Source organism: Abramis brama (assembly GCF_963993115.1).
Source record: "Abramis brama genome assembly, chromosome: 14".
Taxonomy (NCBI): domain Eukaryota; kingdom Metazoa; phylum Chordata; class Actinopteri; order Cypriniformes; family Leuciscidae; genus Abramis; species Abramis brama.
This window is the reverse complement of record NC_139976.1, coordinates 2,234,588-2,251,414: the sequence shown is the minus strand read 5'-3', so window position 1 is coordinate 2,251,414 and position 16,827 is coordinate 2,234,588. Positions and strand designations below refer to the sequence as shown.

Below are 16,827 nucleotides of genomic sequence, written 5' to 3'. Positions count from 1 at the left end.
AGTGTGTGTCTGTGCATTAGTGAGTGTCGGAGTGTGTGTGTACGCGCACATGAGTGTGCATAAGTGTGTGTGCATATGTGTACATGAGTGTGTGTGTGTCTGTGCATTAGTGAGTGTCTGTGTATTAGTGAGTGTGTGTGTGTGCATGAGTGTGTGTGTCTGCATTAGTGAGTGTTTGTGTATTAGTGAGTGTGTGTGCATGAGTGTGTGCGCGCATGAGTGTGTGTGTGTGCATGTGTGTACATGAGTGAGTGTGTCTGCATTAGTGAGTGTCTGTGTATTAGTGAGTGTGTGCGCATGAGTGTGTGTGTGTGTGCGCGCGCATGAGTGTGCACGCATGAGTGTGTGTGTGCATGTGTGTACATGAGTGTGAGTGTGTGTCTGCATTAGTGAGTGTCTGTATTAGTGAGTGTGAGTGTGTGTGTGTGCATGAGTGTACATGAGTGTGTGTGTGTCTGTGTATTAGTGAGTGTGTGTGTGTGCATGAGTGTGTGTGCGCGCATGAGTGTGTGTGCGTGTGTGTATTAGTGAGTGTGTGCGCATGAGTGTGTGTGTGTGCGCGCGCATGAGTGTGCACGCATGAGTGTGTGTGTGCATGTGTGTACGTGAGTGTGTGTGTCTGCATTAGTGAGTGTCTGTATTAGTGAGTGTGTGCGCATGAGTGTGTGTGTGTGTGTGTGTGAGCATTAGTGAGTGTCTGTGTATTAGTGAGTGTGTGCGCATGAGTGTGCATAAGTGTGTGTGCATGTGTGTACATGAGTACATGTGTGCATATATTCCCGTAGTTTGATAGAAAGAAGCTCTGTAAAACCTGAAGAAAGCTTTCTGTTGGCATTCCCATTCATCTCAGTTGGTCTGATCTAACATGCTTCATTTTCGGAGAAACCGACTAACCCTAAACCTACCTAAAACTTTAACACTATTCACTGGCTACAAATGTTTTTGGTCAGCGTGTTTCAGTGTCTGGTTGTGTGTTTCGAGCTCTTCTCTGCTCCAGCAGGAGTTCGTCCAGCTCTCTCAGCTGCTTCAGGAAGCCCCAGTTTGGGATGATGCGTCGCCGGCGTTTGACGTGGTCGATGGCGTCTACAACCGTCATGTTCTCGTAGATCATCAGGAAGGCCAGGAAGAGTGTGGCCGAGCGACTGCGGCCCATCACACAGTGAACAAGAAGCTTATCTGGAGAAATAAACAAGATGACTAAAACTCATTATTGCGATAGTCGAGTTTCATTCTATTTTTTTTTTCCTTATGCTTTTTTCGGTCTAGATTCCAGCTCTGCTCACTCTGGACATTCATTAACCAACTTCATGAGGTGCATCCTGGGATGCTTTTAAAGGGGTGGTTGATTATGATTTCACTTTTTTAACTTTAGTTAGTGTGTAATGTTGCTGTTTGAGCATAAACAACATCTGCAAAGTTACAATGCTCAAAGTTCAATGCAAAGGGAGATATTTTCTTTTACAGAAATCGATTTTTAAGGACTACAACAAACGGCTGGAAGAGACTACACGAGCTTCCTCCCGGGTTAGTGACATCACAAACCCTAAAATTTACATAAACACGGTGAACTGCATTAGAGAAGAGGAAGAGTTGTCCTTGTTTTTTATCCCTGGAAAATGTCAGAAACTGTTCTGCCTTTTGTTTAAACTGGAGTCGGACAATGATGGAGAGACTCAAGAAGAAGTGACAACATGTAGAGCAACAGGACGTTTCTGAATGGTTAGTTGATGAATTTATGTTGCTGATGTGGAGTTAACTATCTTCAAGTCTTTGATTAGCATATTCTGTCATGATAATCTATAAAATTGCTCATGTGGGAAGAGTGACATGCTATTGCATTTGTTATAAGTACAGTATTGCATGTGAAAAGACGGATTCGACAGCTTGAGCAGACTCACAAATGTGCTCGACTACAACAACTCTTCCTCTTCTCAACATGGACTGCATGTTCCCGGGGGCGGGGTTTATGTAAATTTTAGGGTTAGTGATGTCACTAACCCGGGAGGAATGTGTAGTCCCTTCCAGCCGTTTGTTGTTGTTCTTAAAAAATTATTTCTTTAAAAGCAAATATCTCCCTTTGCTTTGAACTTTGAGCGTGGCAACTTTACAGATGTTGTTTATGCACAAACAGAAACATTACACACTAACTAAAGTTAGAAAAGTGAAATCATAATCAACCACCCCTTTAATATTATCTCAGTGATACTAAAATAACTCACTCTGTGGGTTTGCGAGGGTCTGGTGGATGTGTTCAGCAGCAGAATAGAAGTACTGGCTGAGGTTGAACTTGGGAACGTCCTCCGCCGTGATCCCGTAGTAATGCACGTCCATGTCTCTATAGTATTCAGCGCCCGTGTCCACACTGTTCCACTCGCCCTCCGCGGCGTTCAGGATATGTGTGATGCCCATCGTCTTCAGCTTGTATCGGTCTTTAGCTGTCTCTCTTCACACAAACAACAGCTTAGAGTCTGGGGGCCGTTTACAAGACACTGTTTCCAACTAAAAACGCAAACGTTTTTATGCGTTTTGGCCGTTCATTTACACTACAACTGCATTATGCAAGTTTTTGATAACGATACCGTTGTCTCCGTGTGTTATTTTGACAGAATACGATTTAACGGGTTGTTCTAAACCTGTTATGAAAGTCAATGGGGCCCATCATCTGTTTGCTTACCAATCTCTTTTGTGTTCAGCAGAACAAAGAAATTCATATCGGGCCGGGTGCACTAGTCTTGCAAGTTAGTCATCGAATTTTGTCTTTAAAACTGTTCATAACTTTTTATGTCAGTTACATAACGTACATTGGCCTAATTTGATCCCGAAAGACTAACCATCCCTTGACTAAAGTGGGTCATACTAGATCTTAAGACACTGCAACATAATGGCTAAGTTTATGCAACTGACCCCAGGTTTGGATTGGAATAACTTAAGGGTGAGACTCAAGGGATAGTTCACCTAAAAATTAAACTTATGTCATCATTTACTCACCCAGTTTTAGGTGAACTATAAAAGCGCGCCATAACAGAACGACCGTTGACAGACGTTAATGAACATTAGTTATCAATAGTTAACATTCTTGGTGTGAACGGGTCTCAAATTTGACTCTGGTATCTGTTTATTATTGTCTCAATTGTCTCTACCACACATCCTGGGTCAGTGTTTAGTCCGTCAGTAGACTTTATTGGGTAAATGTTGACCCTGCATTATTAGCATCACAATAGGGTTAGTCAGATGAAACGACTCACTCGTTCCCGATGTAGACGTTGGGCCAGACCTCATTGACGTGTGTGTACGCGACGCTGCCGTGCGTGAGGTGTTTCTCCAGCTCGTATCCGTTTGGAGTCACATATTCCTCTTTCACTTCACTCACCTCCGGCTTCACACCAAACTTCCTCCGTGAGGTCATTTTCAACCGCGCATTCGATTAAAACAGCATAAAACACATGTATTTTTGTGTTCAGATTGGTTTGAGGGTTTGAGAGGTGCTGAGGTTGAGTCGACTGCTTTGGCCTGATTACAGGCCGGAGGTGGGTGTTGGATTCTGGGTTATTTTTAGAGGTCTGTTCCCTCTTTCTCTCACTAGAGAGGGCTGAACCCCAAAACATACGTGTGTGTGTGTGAGAGAGAGAGAGAGAGTGTGTGAGCAAGTGAGTGTGTGTTACACATTTACACACTTCTCTGAAAGATTCACCGGATACAAGAAAACTGAAACCAAGCATCATGATTTAGGATTATTTTCCTCAAACCATAATTTTCCTGTTCACTTGTGTAAACTTCAATTTTATGATTTATTTACAATTTGTTAAATTAGTGAACACAGTTGCCTGTTAGTTTATACTAATATATCCCATCTCTCCTCTGAGGTTTGAGTCCAGCTGACGGAGCTGTTGAAGGAATCCAGCGTTGGGAAGAATGTTCCGGTGGGAGCAAACCGTATCAATGGCTTCTGCGATGGTGAGTTTTTCGTATATCATCAGATACGCCAACACTAACGTCGCTGAACGACTCACTCCTCTGGCACAATGAACCAAGACCTTCCCCTCTCCTGAAAAACAAATAAAACCACCATCACACATCATGCATGTTAAACTTATTTCAAACAAATCTCAAAGACGACTGTAGAGTCACGAACGTGAAACACTATTCGCATGCAAGCCATTTGACTTTGTATTCAAGTAAAGCACTGATGATGAATCATTCACAACACGACCTGGAATGTGTATTCGGAAACTTAATCAGTTTAAAGGATTAGTTCACTTTCCTGATAATTTACTCCCTCCCACATCCTCTAAGATGTTCATGTCTTTCTTTCTTCAGTCGAAAAGAAATGAAGGTTTTTGAGGAAAACATTCCAGGATTTTTCTCCATATAGTGACTTCAATGGGGTCCAACAGTTTGAAGGTCCAAATGCGAGTTTCAGTGCAGCTTCAAAGGCTCTACACGATCCCAGCCGAGGAATAAGGGCTTATTGAGCCAAACCATCGCTCATTTAAAAACAAACAAAAAACCTTTATATACTTTTTAGCCACAAATGCTTGTCTTGCACTAGCTCTGCGATGTGTAATCACATTGAAATGTCACGCGTGACGTTGGCAGAAGTACAGGCCTAGTGTTTACAAAGCGAACGTGCAAAGACTAAGTCAAATGGCATTTAAAAAAATGTAATAAATAAAAAGGTAAAGCAACGTTGTCAGACGATTTTGATGTTGGAGGAGAAATAGTTTTTCGCCCTACATTTTCTGCTTACGTCATGTGATCGCCTGACTTTTCCAACGTGATTACGTCATGCATGAAGCCGTGGACGTGCAAGATGAGCATTTGGGGTTAAAAAGTATATAAATGTTTATTTTTTTAGAAAATGAGCGATGGTTTGGTTAGATAAGCCCTTATTCCTCGGCTGGGATCGTGTAGAGCCTTTGAAGCTGCGCTGAAACTGCAATATGGACCTTCAACCTGTTGGACCCCATTGAAGTCACTATATGGAGAAAAATCCTGGAATGTTTTCCTCAAAAACCTTAATTTCTTTTCGACTGAAGAAAGAAAAACATGAACATCTTGGATGACGTGGGGGAGAATAAATGATCAGGAAATTTTAATTCTGAAGTGAACTACTCCTTTAAATGCATTATATCTCCCAACATGTTAATAAATATCACAGAAGCATGCTGTGTGTGTGTGTACACAATGCAAACTCTAAGTATGAAAGTGCACGATGCATTACTTTGCTGGGACAGAGCTTTATGAATGAAACTGGCTGTGGGGTAGAAAAACGGTGTGATGTCGAAGTCTCTGTTGTCTGGTGCCTCAACGCCATGATACTCCACGCTCGCGTCCGAGTAGAAATCAGCTCCAGTGTCGATGTGAGCGCGTCCGTGTGCAGCATTCACGATGTGAGTGATTCCTAGACGGTGTAGAAGTGTCTTGTCTCTTGCTGTTGGACTGAGAGAATCACTCAAGAGTTAATTTTCTGCAGTAGCTCTCAAATCAAATCAATATCGGTCATGTGATGCATGAGATTGCATTTGTGATCAATCATGTCAAACATGGCGCTATACATTTAAAGGAGACATTTCTGAACTGAACACAAGCATGAATGACATTTTTGCACTATTGCAAAGATAAAAATGACAGTAATCAATGGCTAAATCTGTTCTTTACCCCAAGTTATCATGTGTGAAATACTTCAGAAGACTTATATATACTTATATTCACATTTATCTGGTCTTTAGCAATGTAGCACACATTTTTTATATACATTGTTCATGGAATGTGTTTATTCTGAAATGGTTTAGTTTGACATATGTGACCCTGGACCACAAAACCAGTCACATGGGTCAATTTTTTGAAATTGAGATTTATACATTATATGAAAGCTGAATAAATAAGCTTTCCATTGATGTATGGTTTGTTATGATAGGACAATATTTGGTCGAGATACAACTATTGTAAATCTGGAATCTGAGGGTGCAAAAAAATCGAAACATTGAGAAAATCTCCTTTAAAGTTCTACATTTATGTTGGCGATTGTGCAGCATTCACTCACAAAAATACGTGTTTTATATATTTACAGTAGGAAATTTACTAAATATCTTCATGGAATATGATCTTTACTGAATATCCTAATGATTTTTGGCATAAAAGAAAAATCGATAATGTTGACCCATACAATGTATTGTTGGATATTGCCACAGAGACACCAGTGCGACTCGAGACTGGTGACGTGATCCAGGGTCACATTTGTGTAACGTTTTTTAAATGTTGCTACTTTTTTCCTGAACATTCCGAGAAAATTCAAAAGTAACGTTCGCAAAAGTAAAATGGAATGTTCTGTTAAAAGTAAAATGGAATGTTAAAACATTTTTTTTTAAAACTGGATGTTTTGAACGTTCTGAAAACATAAAAAAATGTCTTAATGTAACGTTAGCAAAAAGTTCTTAGAATATATTTTTATTTTTTATTCCCATTGATATTCCTGTGTCATTTAAAAGGGTTTGTACTGCATGTCAAAAATACTGGTCTTTTCTTTTCTTGTCAAACTATTTATAAGTGGAAAACATTATTTACATTTATGCATTTAGCAGACGCTTTTAACCGAAGCAACTTACAGAAAAGGAACAAAAGCAATTTGTCAAAGAGCTAACAATATTCATAACGTACAGTGCCAGGTTTATTAGTCAACTAGATTAGGAAGGAAGTAAACCGACTGCCATAATGAAAGATGAAAGATCATTTAGCACACCTTTTTTTTTTTTTTTATTGAACAAAAAGCACAGGGGATAATCATTTAGCACACCTCAGAAGATTAAAAGTGTCTCGAGTCTTGTGGTGTAATACGTACGCATCACTGATGTAGATGTTAGGCCAGACTTCGTTAAAAGCGCCGGAGGGTCGTCGGTTCTTTAGCAGAAGGGTCAAAAGGTCACAGATGGGCGGAGTCTCGTATCCAGCATCCTGTGTGCTCATACTTTGAAATAAAATAGCTTTATGTACGATAAAAACATACATGTCAATGCATTGTATTAAAGTGTTTTTGCCTTTCTGTTGTTAACAAACTCACGTTGTGTTTCTCTGAACTCTTCTTCTGCCAGCTCCGTCATCTGCGCAGAGCCGCGTTTGTGTGTGTGATTGTGTGATGCAGTAAGTGATACGTGTCTCTATTTTGGCTTCTTTGCGTGTCAAAGTGGTAAATATAGATGAGAGACACAAACAGACAGACAGCTGAGAATCTCTGAGATGATCTTTGAATTGAAGTTAATTTATGTAGATTCAATTTGTTCTTTTAATAACGTATATTTGGTAAAATATATTAAAGCCATCATGAAATCAAAATTACTAAGAAGTTTGATTTCAGGATGCCTTTTTTTTATATATTAAATATATGCATACAGTATATATTCATATATTTCAATATATAAAATATTTTTTATGAACTCACATTCCTGGTCTTATTATCTGCATAACCTTTCATTATGAAGTATATTCCCTTTGGACTGACTGACGTCATGAATGAATCCCTTTCGTTTTTCAACCCCTTTCCTCTCATTTGTTGTTTGGAAAGCACTACAGTGTTTTGAACCTGTGAATCTATTACTTTATAGTGACTGAAGATTAAGCAGGAATAGAATATATTTCGATCACAACAAAAAAATACATGTAACAACTTTAAAAAAAAGACATTTTAATTGAGAAATTAAATCCTGTATCAATCATGTAATTCCATCATATGTGTGTAAGACCATTTCTGAAGCATGCATTTCTGTCATAACTGATGGGTATCTTTCTGCATGTCAATAACTCTGTATTTCTGCATGACGTGAATGTGTTGGTCCGGTGTTAGAAGGCAGTGCTCTGGAAGTGCAGTTTTTTGTCCAGTTCTCGCAGTTGTTCCAAGAAGCCGGAGTTTGGGCAGATATTCCTGTGTTGTGCGACGGCTTTAATGGCTTCCACCAGCGTCATGTCCTCGTGGATCATCAGATACGCCAATACCAGCGACGATGAGCGGCTCAGACCCATGGCGCAGTGTACAAGCACCTTACCTAGGAAAAAAAAAATATATATATAGAAATGTTCACAAACTAAAAAAATTTACGAATTCCGAATTTTTACAAAAACATGTCCTGATCATATTTCACCCACAAATCAAAAGAAAAAAGATGAAAATTCTATTTACTTATTTTCTTTATTTTTGAAATTATATTTTGCATAAAGAAAAATAAATAAGGTAGATTTTTTTTTTTTTTTGCATTTTGACATTGTCACATCATGTCTATTAAGCACATGTTCCTCCCTCAAATTCTCAGACATAATTACAAAAAAAAAAAAAAAATCACCATTGTGCATAAGAGTTGCTCAATAGGTAAACATAAAATAATATCATTATGCAAAAAAATCTTAATGGTCAAATATAATTATTGCAAATTGCCATTGTGCATAATGAGAATTGCTTGATAGTTCAACTTAAAATGACCCATGAAATTAATATCATGATGCAAAAAAAAATCTTGATGGTCCTAAAAACTTCCTGTCAAATCTAATTTAATTTTCCAGTGAATTCTGTTTTTGTGGGATGTCCATCAGTGTGTTTCCTCTCCTCACCTCCAGGGGTGCTCATGGCACTCTTGATGAACTTGGCAGCGGAGTAGAAGAAGGGGCTCAGGTCAAATGAGGGCATATCGAACGCCTCCACGCCGTGATATGTGATTTTAGTGTCTCTGTAGTAACTGGCTCCTGTGTTAACGTTGAACTTCCCGTGAGCTGCGTTCAGCACGTATGTGATGTTCAGGGACTGTAGCATGTGTTTGTCCTTCGCTGCGTACCTGAAGGAGATACACATACACACAGACACTTATTATATACCTGTTTTATTGCACATTTACAACACAAGATAGGAAACATGCCAACTTTGTAATGCACACTTAAATTTAAGGAGTACTATTATGCTTTTTTATATAACTTTACATGTTTGACCATGAAAAATGTTTCAAAGTCCCTCCAGTGGGAGTTCTTCTCTATATCAGTGTCAGTGTTTCTGAACTCCTGAAACGCCTCCATTGTAGTCTTGAGTTTCTTCCGGGAACACGTCACAATATTCCTCATTATAATAATTCATACGCAGAATAAAGGGGCGGGGCCTGGTTGAGTTAGTTAGTAGTGTGTTAAACTGGTGGTTATGGTAAGGGGCGGGACATTCCCCAAACACACTCAAAGCGCTCGACCAATCACAACACACTGCTCCAGCCGACCAATCAGAGCACAGTGTGCTTTTCAGAAGGAGGGGCTTCATAGAGACAGGAAGTAAACAGAGCGTTACTGACAGACTGGGAAGAGAGGAGCCGCAACAATGGAGAATATGAGGAGAATAATCAACATTCAAGCAGGAAAACATAAAAAATCAAGACTTTGTAAAGGGGGCATAATAGATCCCCTTTAAAAGAAAAATGAAAAGAGTGAGCAAGATCTGAAATGGAATGGACTCACTTTAACAAAGATATAAAACAGGACACCATTAAAATAGTAAATATTTTGACATGGAAGATGATAGTTTTTTTTTTTTTTTGTATTTTGACATTCTTCAAAATAATGCATTTTGTTCCATTTCATGTGTGAATATGATATTTACCCACTAAAATTATATGTCCACAAGGTCACAAAACTGGGCATTCGAAATATTATAAAAAAACAATATGTTTTTAAACTAAGGGATGAATATTATTACCTTAGAGGTGAAAATCAAAATAGTTGAAAAGGTGAACAAGAGTTTGAGGAAGCACAAGGATCATCTCAAATTGAATCTCGTCTTCTTCTTTTTTAAATTCCCTGACTGAAATGTATACTAAACAGTGTCTTTCTTTTGAATGTGAAAGATTTGCCTCACACTGAAACAACCCATCAACCTAGTTTCCCCAAATTTCCTTTTTCTCCTGATTCTCTTACATGTCTCCGATGTATATTCCAGGTCTGACCTCATCAAGATGGCCGCTGGTTCCAGGTTTGACCCACAGAAGTCTCTGGAGGTCAGAGGCACTCGGCGTCTCGTATCTGCCGTCTCCGCCGGTGCGTGGCATCTCGACCCGCTTCACACCCGTCCTGCGGACAGGCTTCGGCCAGATTCTGTCAAATGAAATTCCAGGACTTTCAAGTATTACGTTTTGGGGATTTCAAGGACTTCAATCAGCACTTATCAAACAATATCTTTATTATTTCTATTTATTTATTTTTTACTCAAATTACATATATGTGACCCTGGACCACAAAACCAGTCACATGGGTAAATTTCTTGAAATTGAGATTTATACATCACATGAAATCTGAATAAATAAGCTTTCCATCGATGTGTGGTTTGTAGGATAGGGCAATATTTGGTGGAGATACAACTACTGAAAATCTGGAATCTGAGGATGCAAAAAAATCGAAACATTGAGAAAATCTCCTTTAAATTTGGTAATTTATGTTGGCGATTGTGCTGCATTCACTCACAGAAATACATGTTTTATATATTTACGGTAGGAAATTTACAAAATATCTTCATGGAACATGATCTTTACTTAATATCCTAATGATTTTTGGCATAAAAGAAAAATCTATAATTTTGACCCATACAATGTATTGTTGGCTGTTGCCACAGATATACCCGTGCGACTCGAGACTGGTTTTGGGATCCAGGGTCACATATATGGTGATGTTTCACTTCATAGAGATCAGTCCATTGACCAGCGCTGTCAGGAATGGGAAATCCTTGTAAACATTGAAAGGATATTGAAACTGATTTTTTTCAATGAATATATGATTGACTTGAAGAATGAAAGTTGTGTTATATACTCATCATAAACTTAATATCATGCTCATAGCTCTATATCTCGGACTGCAGCGTTAATTTTGCGTGAAACGATTATATTTTCTTGAAAAAATGCAAGCACTTTTCAAGCTCCTCTTCAAAAATATGGCTGTTTTCAAGGATTTTCCAGGACTTACATTTCAAAAAGTAAAATTCAAGCACTTTAAAACAAACACCATAACAGAAGTCCATATGACTCTCGTCCTATATGAGGAACAGATTCAATATAAGTAGTTATTCATTGAAAACAATAGCTCTCCAATAAGTCCCTGTTACAAGCCATCATTGACACCAAGCACTTTTGATTCTCTTGTATCTCGATCACAACATGGTACGTTTGACTGTTTGCAAGCATAAATACAAGAGAATAAACTGTAATGATGCTTTATGATGCTGTTTTTGACCTTTCCAGAGGTTGATATCTCACTGAACACCGTGATTATATGGGAAACACCAGCTCAGACATTCTGCGAAACTCCTAAAACAAGGAAGTCTCGTGAACAACATGAAGGTACATTTTCATTTTTATTTGAATACTTATTTTAAGCTGAAGGATTGAATCAAATTATTATTTTAATCAAACATCAAGTTTTACCACGATGGAAAATTAAACTTTAGGACTTGCTGCTGATATTTAATAACTGATATTAAGGCTGCTAGTTAGTGAGTTTAGGTCTGTTTGATACTTTAAACCATAATTTTTAACAAAATTGTTTGTGCAAAACATTCCACAAAGTATTAGCAATGGATTAGATTGGTTTAGAAAACAGTTGGTTTGTCTCACCTTAAAATTAAATCAAATTAAATTAAATAAAGTGTTGCAAATCACTTTAATATTAAACATTTCAATACTGCAAAAAATGTTCCGCAACACTTTACAATAAGGTTCCATTTGTTAACATTAGTTAACATTAACTAACAATTAACAATCCTTCTCCGGCATTTATTAATCTTAGTTAACTAATTTACTAATACATTATTAAAATCAAATGTTGTATCTGTTAATTAATGCACTGCAAACTAACATGAACATGTTTATTAACCAACATTAACAAAGATTAATAAATGCTTTAAAAATATATTGCTCATTGTTTAACGTTAACTAATGAGACCTTATTAAGTGTTACCAAATTTTCATCTTGTCTTGTATTTCATTAAAATATCACAGCATTCTTAAATCGATATACTTTTACGTAAGAAACAAACTGACAAGATAAAGAAAGAAAAAAGACAAGTTTAAGACAAAAACAAACATCTGCCAAAACTCGTTTTCACTTAGAATTAAGTTTATTTTTCTGACCCCCATTAGCAGATATTATTTTCTTCTTTAAACTTAAGTATAAACTTAATTAATTTGAGACATTTTTCAGAAAACATGACATAATATCTTATGTCATTTTGATTTAAGGTATTATACTTTTTTGTTCATCCTGTTCATGTTCTTCTCATTGAGTAATTGAACACAATTACTTTTAAAACAAAAAGTTAAAGTGCCATTTTAAGCATCAATCAAGTTTTCTTGTGATAAAATAACAGTTTTACACATTGCAAATCAAATATTTATCCATATTCCTCATAATAACCAATGCATGTGCACCACTAGCCATCTATACTATCTATAATAGCCATCTATAATGCATCTATTTGAATGAATCTCAAACACATTTTCAAGCACAAACAGACTCACAGTGTGTTGAGGAACCGCTCGTCAGCGTGTGTGCATGCACACGTATGTGTGTATGACGTGTTGTTCAAGCTGATGTCTTTATCTATTTATATATAGGCTATAATCTGATTCAGGCTGTTCGAAACACTCTTTCTTCAGGGTTCCTGATGGGAACGAGTGAAACCATAAAAGATCATCTCTCGATAACATCACACTGATTTTAACCAGGACAGACAGAGGGACGATTCTGCTTATTTTCGACACACTGCAGTCGCCCTCGTCTGTGTCCGAGTAACAGCGTCTTAAATTAGACAACCTCATTCCCACAGCGGCGAGTTAAAAATACACTCGCTCTCTGTCATCTAGAGTATCAAAGTCAACACAACTGACGGCGTTTGCTTTGCTGCACAGCTGCTTTTATTTACAATAAACTGTTTATTTCATTCAAAAAAAAAAAAATATATATATATTCAAAGAATCAAAGTGTACAGAACTACAAACATAATATGTACAGTAAATTATCAAGAGTTCTGAAAGTCAACATGAAATCAAGATTGGCTTTATTTACTTTAAAACATGTTCCTCGTTTATTGTGAACAATTAATGAGTGCATGTTATTTTGACATTTGCAACATATACAGTACTGTGCAAAAGTCTTAGGCATGTTAATACCCCCCCCCAAAAAAATGGTTGTAAGTCAGTTATTTCTATCTTTTGCTGTAGTGTGTCAGTAGGAAATATCAGTTTACATTTCCAAACATTGTTTTGCCATTAATTGTAATAATCCAGTGAGATTTGTGTATGCACGAGGAGTCTGACAACAGCCGGTCTGATCTGATCTCACCATCATCGAGTCCGTCTGTGATTACATGAAGAAACAGAAGAAACTGAGACACACTAAATCCAGAAGAACTGCGGGAACGTCTCCGAGACGCTTGAAGAAACCTTCCTGCAAAGCTACAGTACTGGGAAAAGCACTGGCACTTGTGTTAAAATGCTGTAAAGTGAGAATGCTTTCAAAAATAAAATCACAAATTGAAATTATTTATGATTTAACTTCTATTAACTATTCAAATCAATATATGGTGTAACGACCCTTTGCGTTTAAAACGGCTTTTGTCCAGGTACACTTGCGCATAGTTTTTCAGGGAGCTTTGCAGGAAGGTTTCTTCAAGCGTCTCGGAGACGTTCCCGCAGTTCTTCTGGATTTAGTGTGTCTCAGTTTCTTCTGTTTCTTCATGTAATCACAGACGGACTCGATGATGGTGAGATCAGATCAGGGGTGTGTTTCCCGAAAGCATCGTTGGCCAACTATGGTCGCAAGTTCATCGCAATGTCCATTGAACTCTATTGGTAACGAGGGAACTTGCGACCATAGTTGGCTAACGATGCTTTCGGGAAACGCACCCCAGACCGGCTGTTGTCAGACTCCTCCTGCATACACAAATCTCACTGGATTATTACAATTAATGATAAAAAGAATGTTTGGAAATGTAAACTGATATTTCCTACTGACACACTACAGCAAAAGATAGAAATAACTGACTTAAAACAATTTTATTAAAAAAAAATTGGGGGGGGGGGGTTAACATGCCTAAGACTTTTGCACAGCACTGTATATATATATATATATATATATATATATATATATATATATATATATATATTCAAAGAATCAAAGTGTACAGAACTACAGAAATAAAATGTAAATGATCAAGAGTTCTGAAAGTCAACATGAAATCAACATTGGCTTTATTTACTTTAATACATGTTCCTGGTTTATTGTGAACAATTAATGAGTGCATGTTATTTTGACATTTGCAACATACAGTGAGGAAAATAAGTATTTGAACACCCTGCTATTTTGCAAGTTCTCCCACTTGGAAATCATGGAGGGGTCTGAAATTGTCATCGTAGGTGCATGTCCACTGTGAGAGACATAATCTAAAAAAAAAAAATCCAGAAATCACAATGTATGATTTTTTAACTATTTATTTGTATGATACAGCTGCAAATAAGTATTTGAACACCTGTCTATCAGCTAGAATTCTGACCCTCAAAGACCTGTTAGTCTGCCTTTAAAATGTCCACCTCCACTCCATTTATTATCCTAAATTAGATGCACCTGTTTGAGGTCGTTAGCTGCATAAAGACACCTGTCCACCCCATACAATCAGTAAGAATCCAACTACTAACATGGCCAAGACCAAAGAGCTGTCCAAAGACACTAGAGACAAAATTGTACACCTCCACAAGGCTGGAAAGGGCTACGGGGAAATTGCCAAGCAGCTTGGTGAAAAAAGGTCCACTGTTGGAGCAATCATTAGAAAATGGAAGAAGCTAAACATGACTGTCAACCTCCCTCGGACTGGGGCTCCATGCAAGATCTCACCTCGTGGGGTCTCAATGATCCTAAGAAAGGTGAGAAATCAGCCCAGAACTACACGGGAGGAGCTGGTCAATGACCTGAAAAGAGCTGGGACCACCGTTTCCAAGGTTACTGTTGGTAATACACTAAGACGTCATGGTTTGAAATCATGCATGGCACGGAAGGTTCCCCTGCTTAAACCAGCACATGTCAAGGCCCGTCTTAAGTTTGCCAATGACCATTTGGATGATCCAGAGGAGTCATGGGAGAAAGTCATGTGGTCAGATGAGACCAAAATAGAACTTTTTGGTCATAATTCCACTAAACGTGTTTGGAGGAAGAAGAATGATGAGTACCATCCCAAGAACACCATCTCTACTGTGAAGCATGGGGGTGGTAGCATCATGCTTTGGGGGTGTTTTTCTGCACATGGGACAGGGCGACTGCACTGTATTAAGGAGAGGATGACCGGGGCCATGTATTGCGAGATTTTGGGGAACAACCTCCTTCCCTCAGTTAGAGCATTGAAGATGGGTCGAGGCTGGGTCTTCCAACATGACAATGACCCGAAGCACACAGCCAGGATAACCAAGGAGTGGCTCTGTAAGAAGCATATCAAGGTTCTGGCGTGGCCTAGCCAGTCTCCAGACCTAAACCCAATAGAGAATCTTTGGAGGGAGCTCAAACTCCGTGTTTCTCAGCGACAGCCCAGAAACCTGACTGATCTAGAGAAGATCTGTGTGGAGGAGTGGGCCAAAATCCCTCCTGCAGTGTGTGCAAACCTGGTGAAAAACTACAGGAAACGTTTGACCTCTGTAATTGCAAACAAAGGCTACTGTACCAAATATTAACATTGATTTCCTCAGGTGTTCAAATACTTATTTGCAGCTGTATCATACAAATAAATAGTTAAAAAATCATACATTGTGATTTCTAGATTTTTTTTTTTAGATTATGTCTCTCACAGTGGACATGCACCTACGATGACAATTTCAGACCCCTCCATGATTTCTAAGTGGGAGAACTTGCAAAATAGCAGGGTGTTCAAATACTTATTTTCCTCACTGTATATATTAATGTACAATGCACACTATTGTTGAAAAGATTGAGGTTGGTGAGATTTGTTTGATTTTGAAAAAATAATACTTTTATTCAGTTGCAATTGTTCGAAAGTGACAATAAAGACATTAATAATGTTACAAAAGATTCTATTTCAAATAAATGCTGTTCTTTTGAACTTTCTATTCATCAAAGAATCCTGAAAAAAATGTTTCACAGTTTCCACACAAAAAGCAGCACCACCGTTTTCAACACTGATAATAATCATAAATGTTTCCTGAGCATCAGATCATCATATTAGAATGATTTCTGAAGGATCGTGTGACACTGAAGACTGGAGTAATGATGCTGAACATTCAGCTTTGATCACGGGAATACATTACATTTTTTAAAAATATTAAAAAAGTAAACAGTTATTTTAAATTGAAATAATATTTACTGTTTTTACTGTATTTTTGATCAAATAAATACAGCCTTGTTGAGCAGAAGAGACTTCTCTGAAAACATTAAAACTGCTGACTTTGTAATTGCTGACCCCTAAACTTTTGCATGATCCTGTGGTGTTTTGGTCCTGATGTGTGTGTGTGTGTGTGTGCGTTTGGTTTATATTACATTGTGGGAACCAAATGTCCCCACAAGGATGGTAAAACCTGAGATCACCTCCATTGTGGGGACCAGCCAGCGGTCCCATGAGGGAAATGGGTTAATAAACATACTAAATTATATTTTTTTGAAAATGTAAAAATGCAGAAAGTTTTCTGTGATGGGTGGTTTAGGGGTAGGGTTAGTGTAAGGAGATAGAATATACAGTTTGTACAGTATAAAGACCATTAAGTCTATGGAGAGTCCCCACAAAGATGTGTGCGCCTGTTTGTGTGTGTGTGTGTGTGTGTGTGTGTG

General features: G+C 38.0%; 1 protein-coding gene across 1 annotated transcript; it reads right to left on the bottom strand.

Annotated features, from left to right (window-relative positions):
• Positions 1-505: 505 nt before the first annotated feature.
• Positions 506-12,751, bottom strand: LOC311096274 (uncharacterized protein). The gene is made up of 9 exons (XM_084135341.1): positions 12,522-12,751; positions 9,934-10,110; positions 8,596-8,816; positions 7,839-8,036; positions 5,222-5,431; positions 3,839-4,045; positions 3,246-3,426; positions 2,220-2,443; positions 506-1,176 (listed from the first exon to the last, which is right to left on the bottom strand). The coding sequence occupies exons 2-9, from the start codon at positions 10,062-10,064 to the stop codon at positions 947-949; spliced, it is 1,602 nt and encodes a 533-aa protein (XP_083991467.1). The 5' UTR covers positions 10,065-10,110; positions 12,522-12,751; the 3' UTR covers positions 506-946.
• Positions 12,752-16,827: the final 4,076 nt, after the last annotated feature.

What these genes read in the sequence shown, in the direction of transcription:
- LOC311096274 (XM_084135341.1), bottom strand. Translation starts at nt 10,064, where the DNA reads ATGCCACGCACCGGCGGAGACGGCAGATACGAGACGCCGAGTGCCTCT. An exon ending in GGAATATACATCGGAGACAT is followed by an intron (nt 8,817 to 9,933) that starts GTAAGAGAATCA and finishes TATCTCCTTCAG; the next exon opens with GTACGCAGCGAAGGACAAAC. An exon ending in AACGTCTACATCGGGAACGA is followed by an intron (nt 2,444 to 3,245) that starts GTGAGTCGTTTC and finishes GTTTGTGTGAAG; the next exon opens with AGAGACAGCTAAAGACCGAT.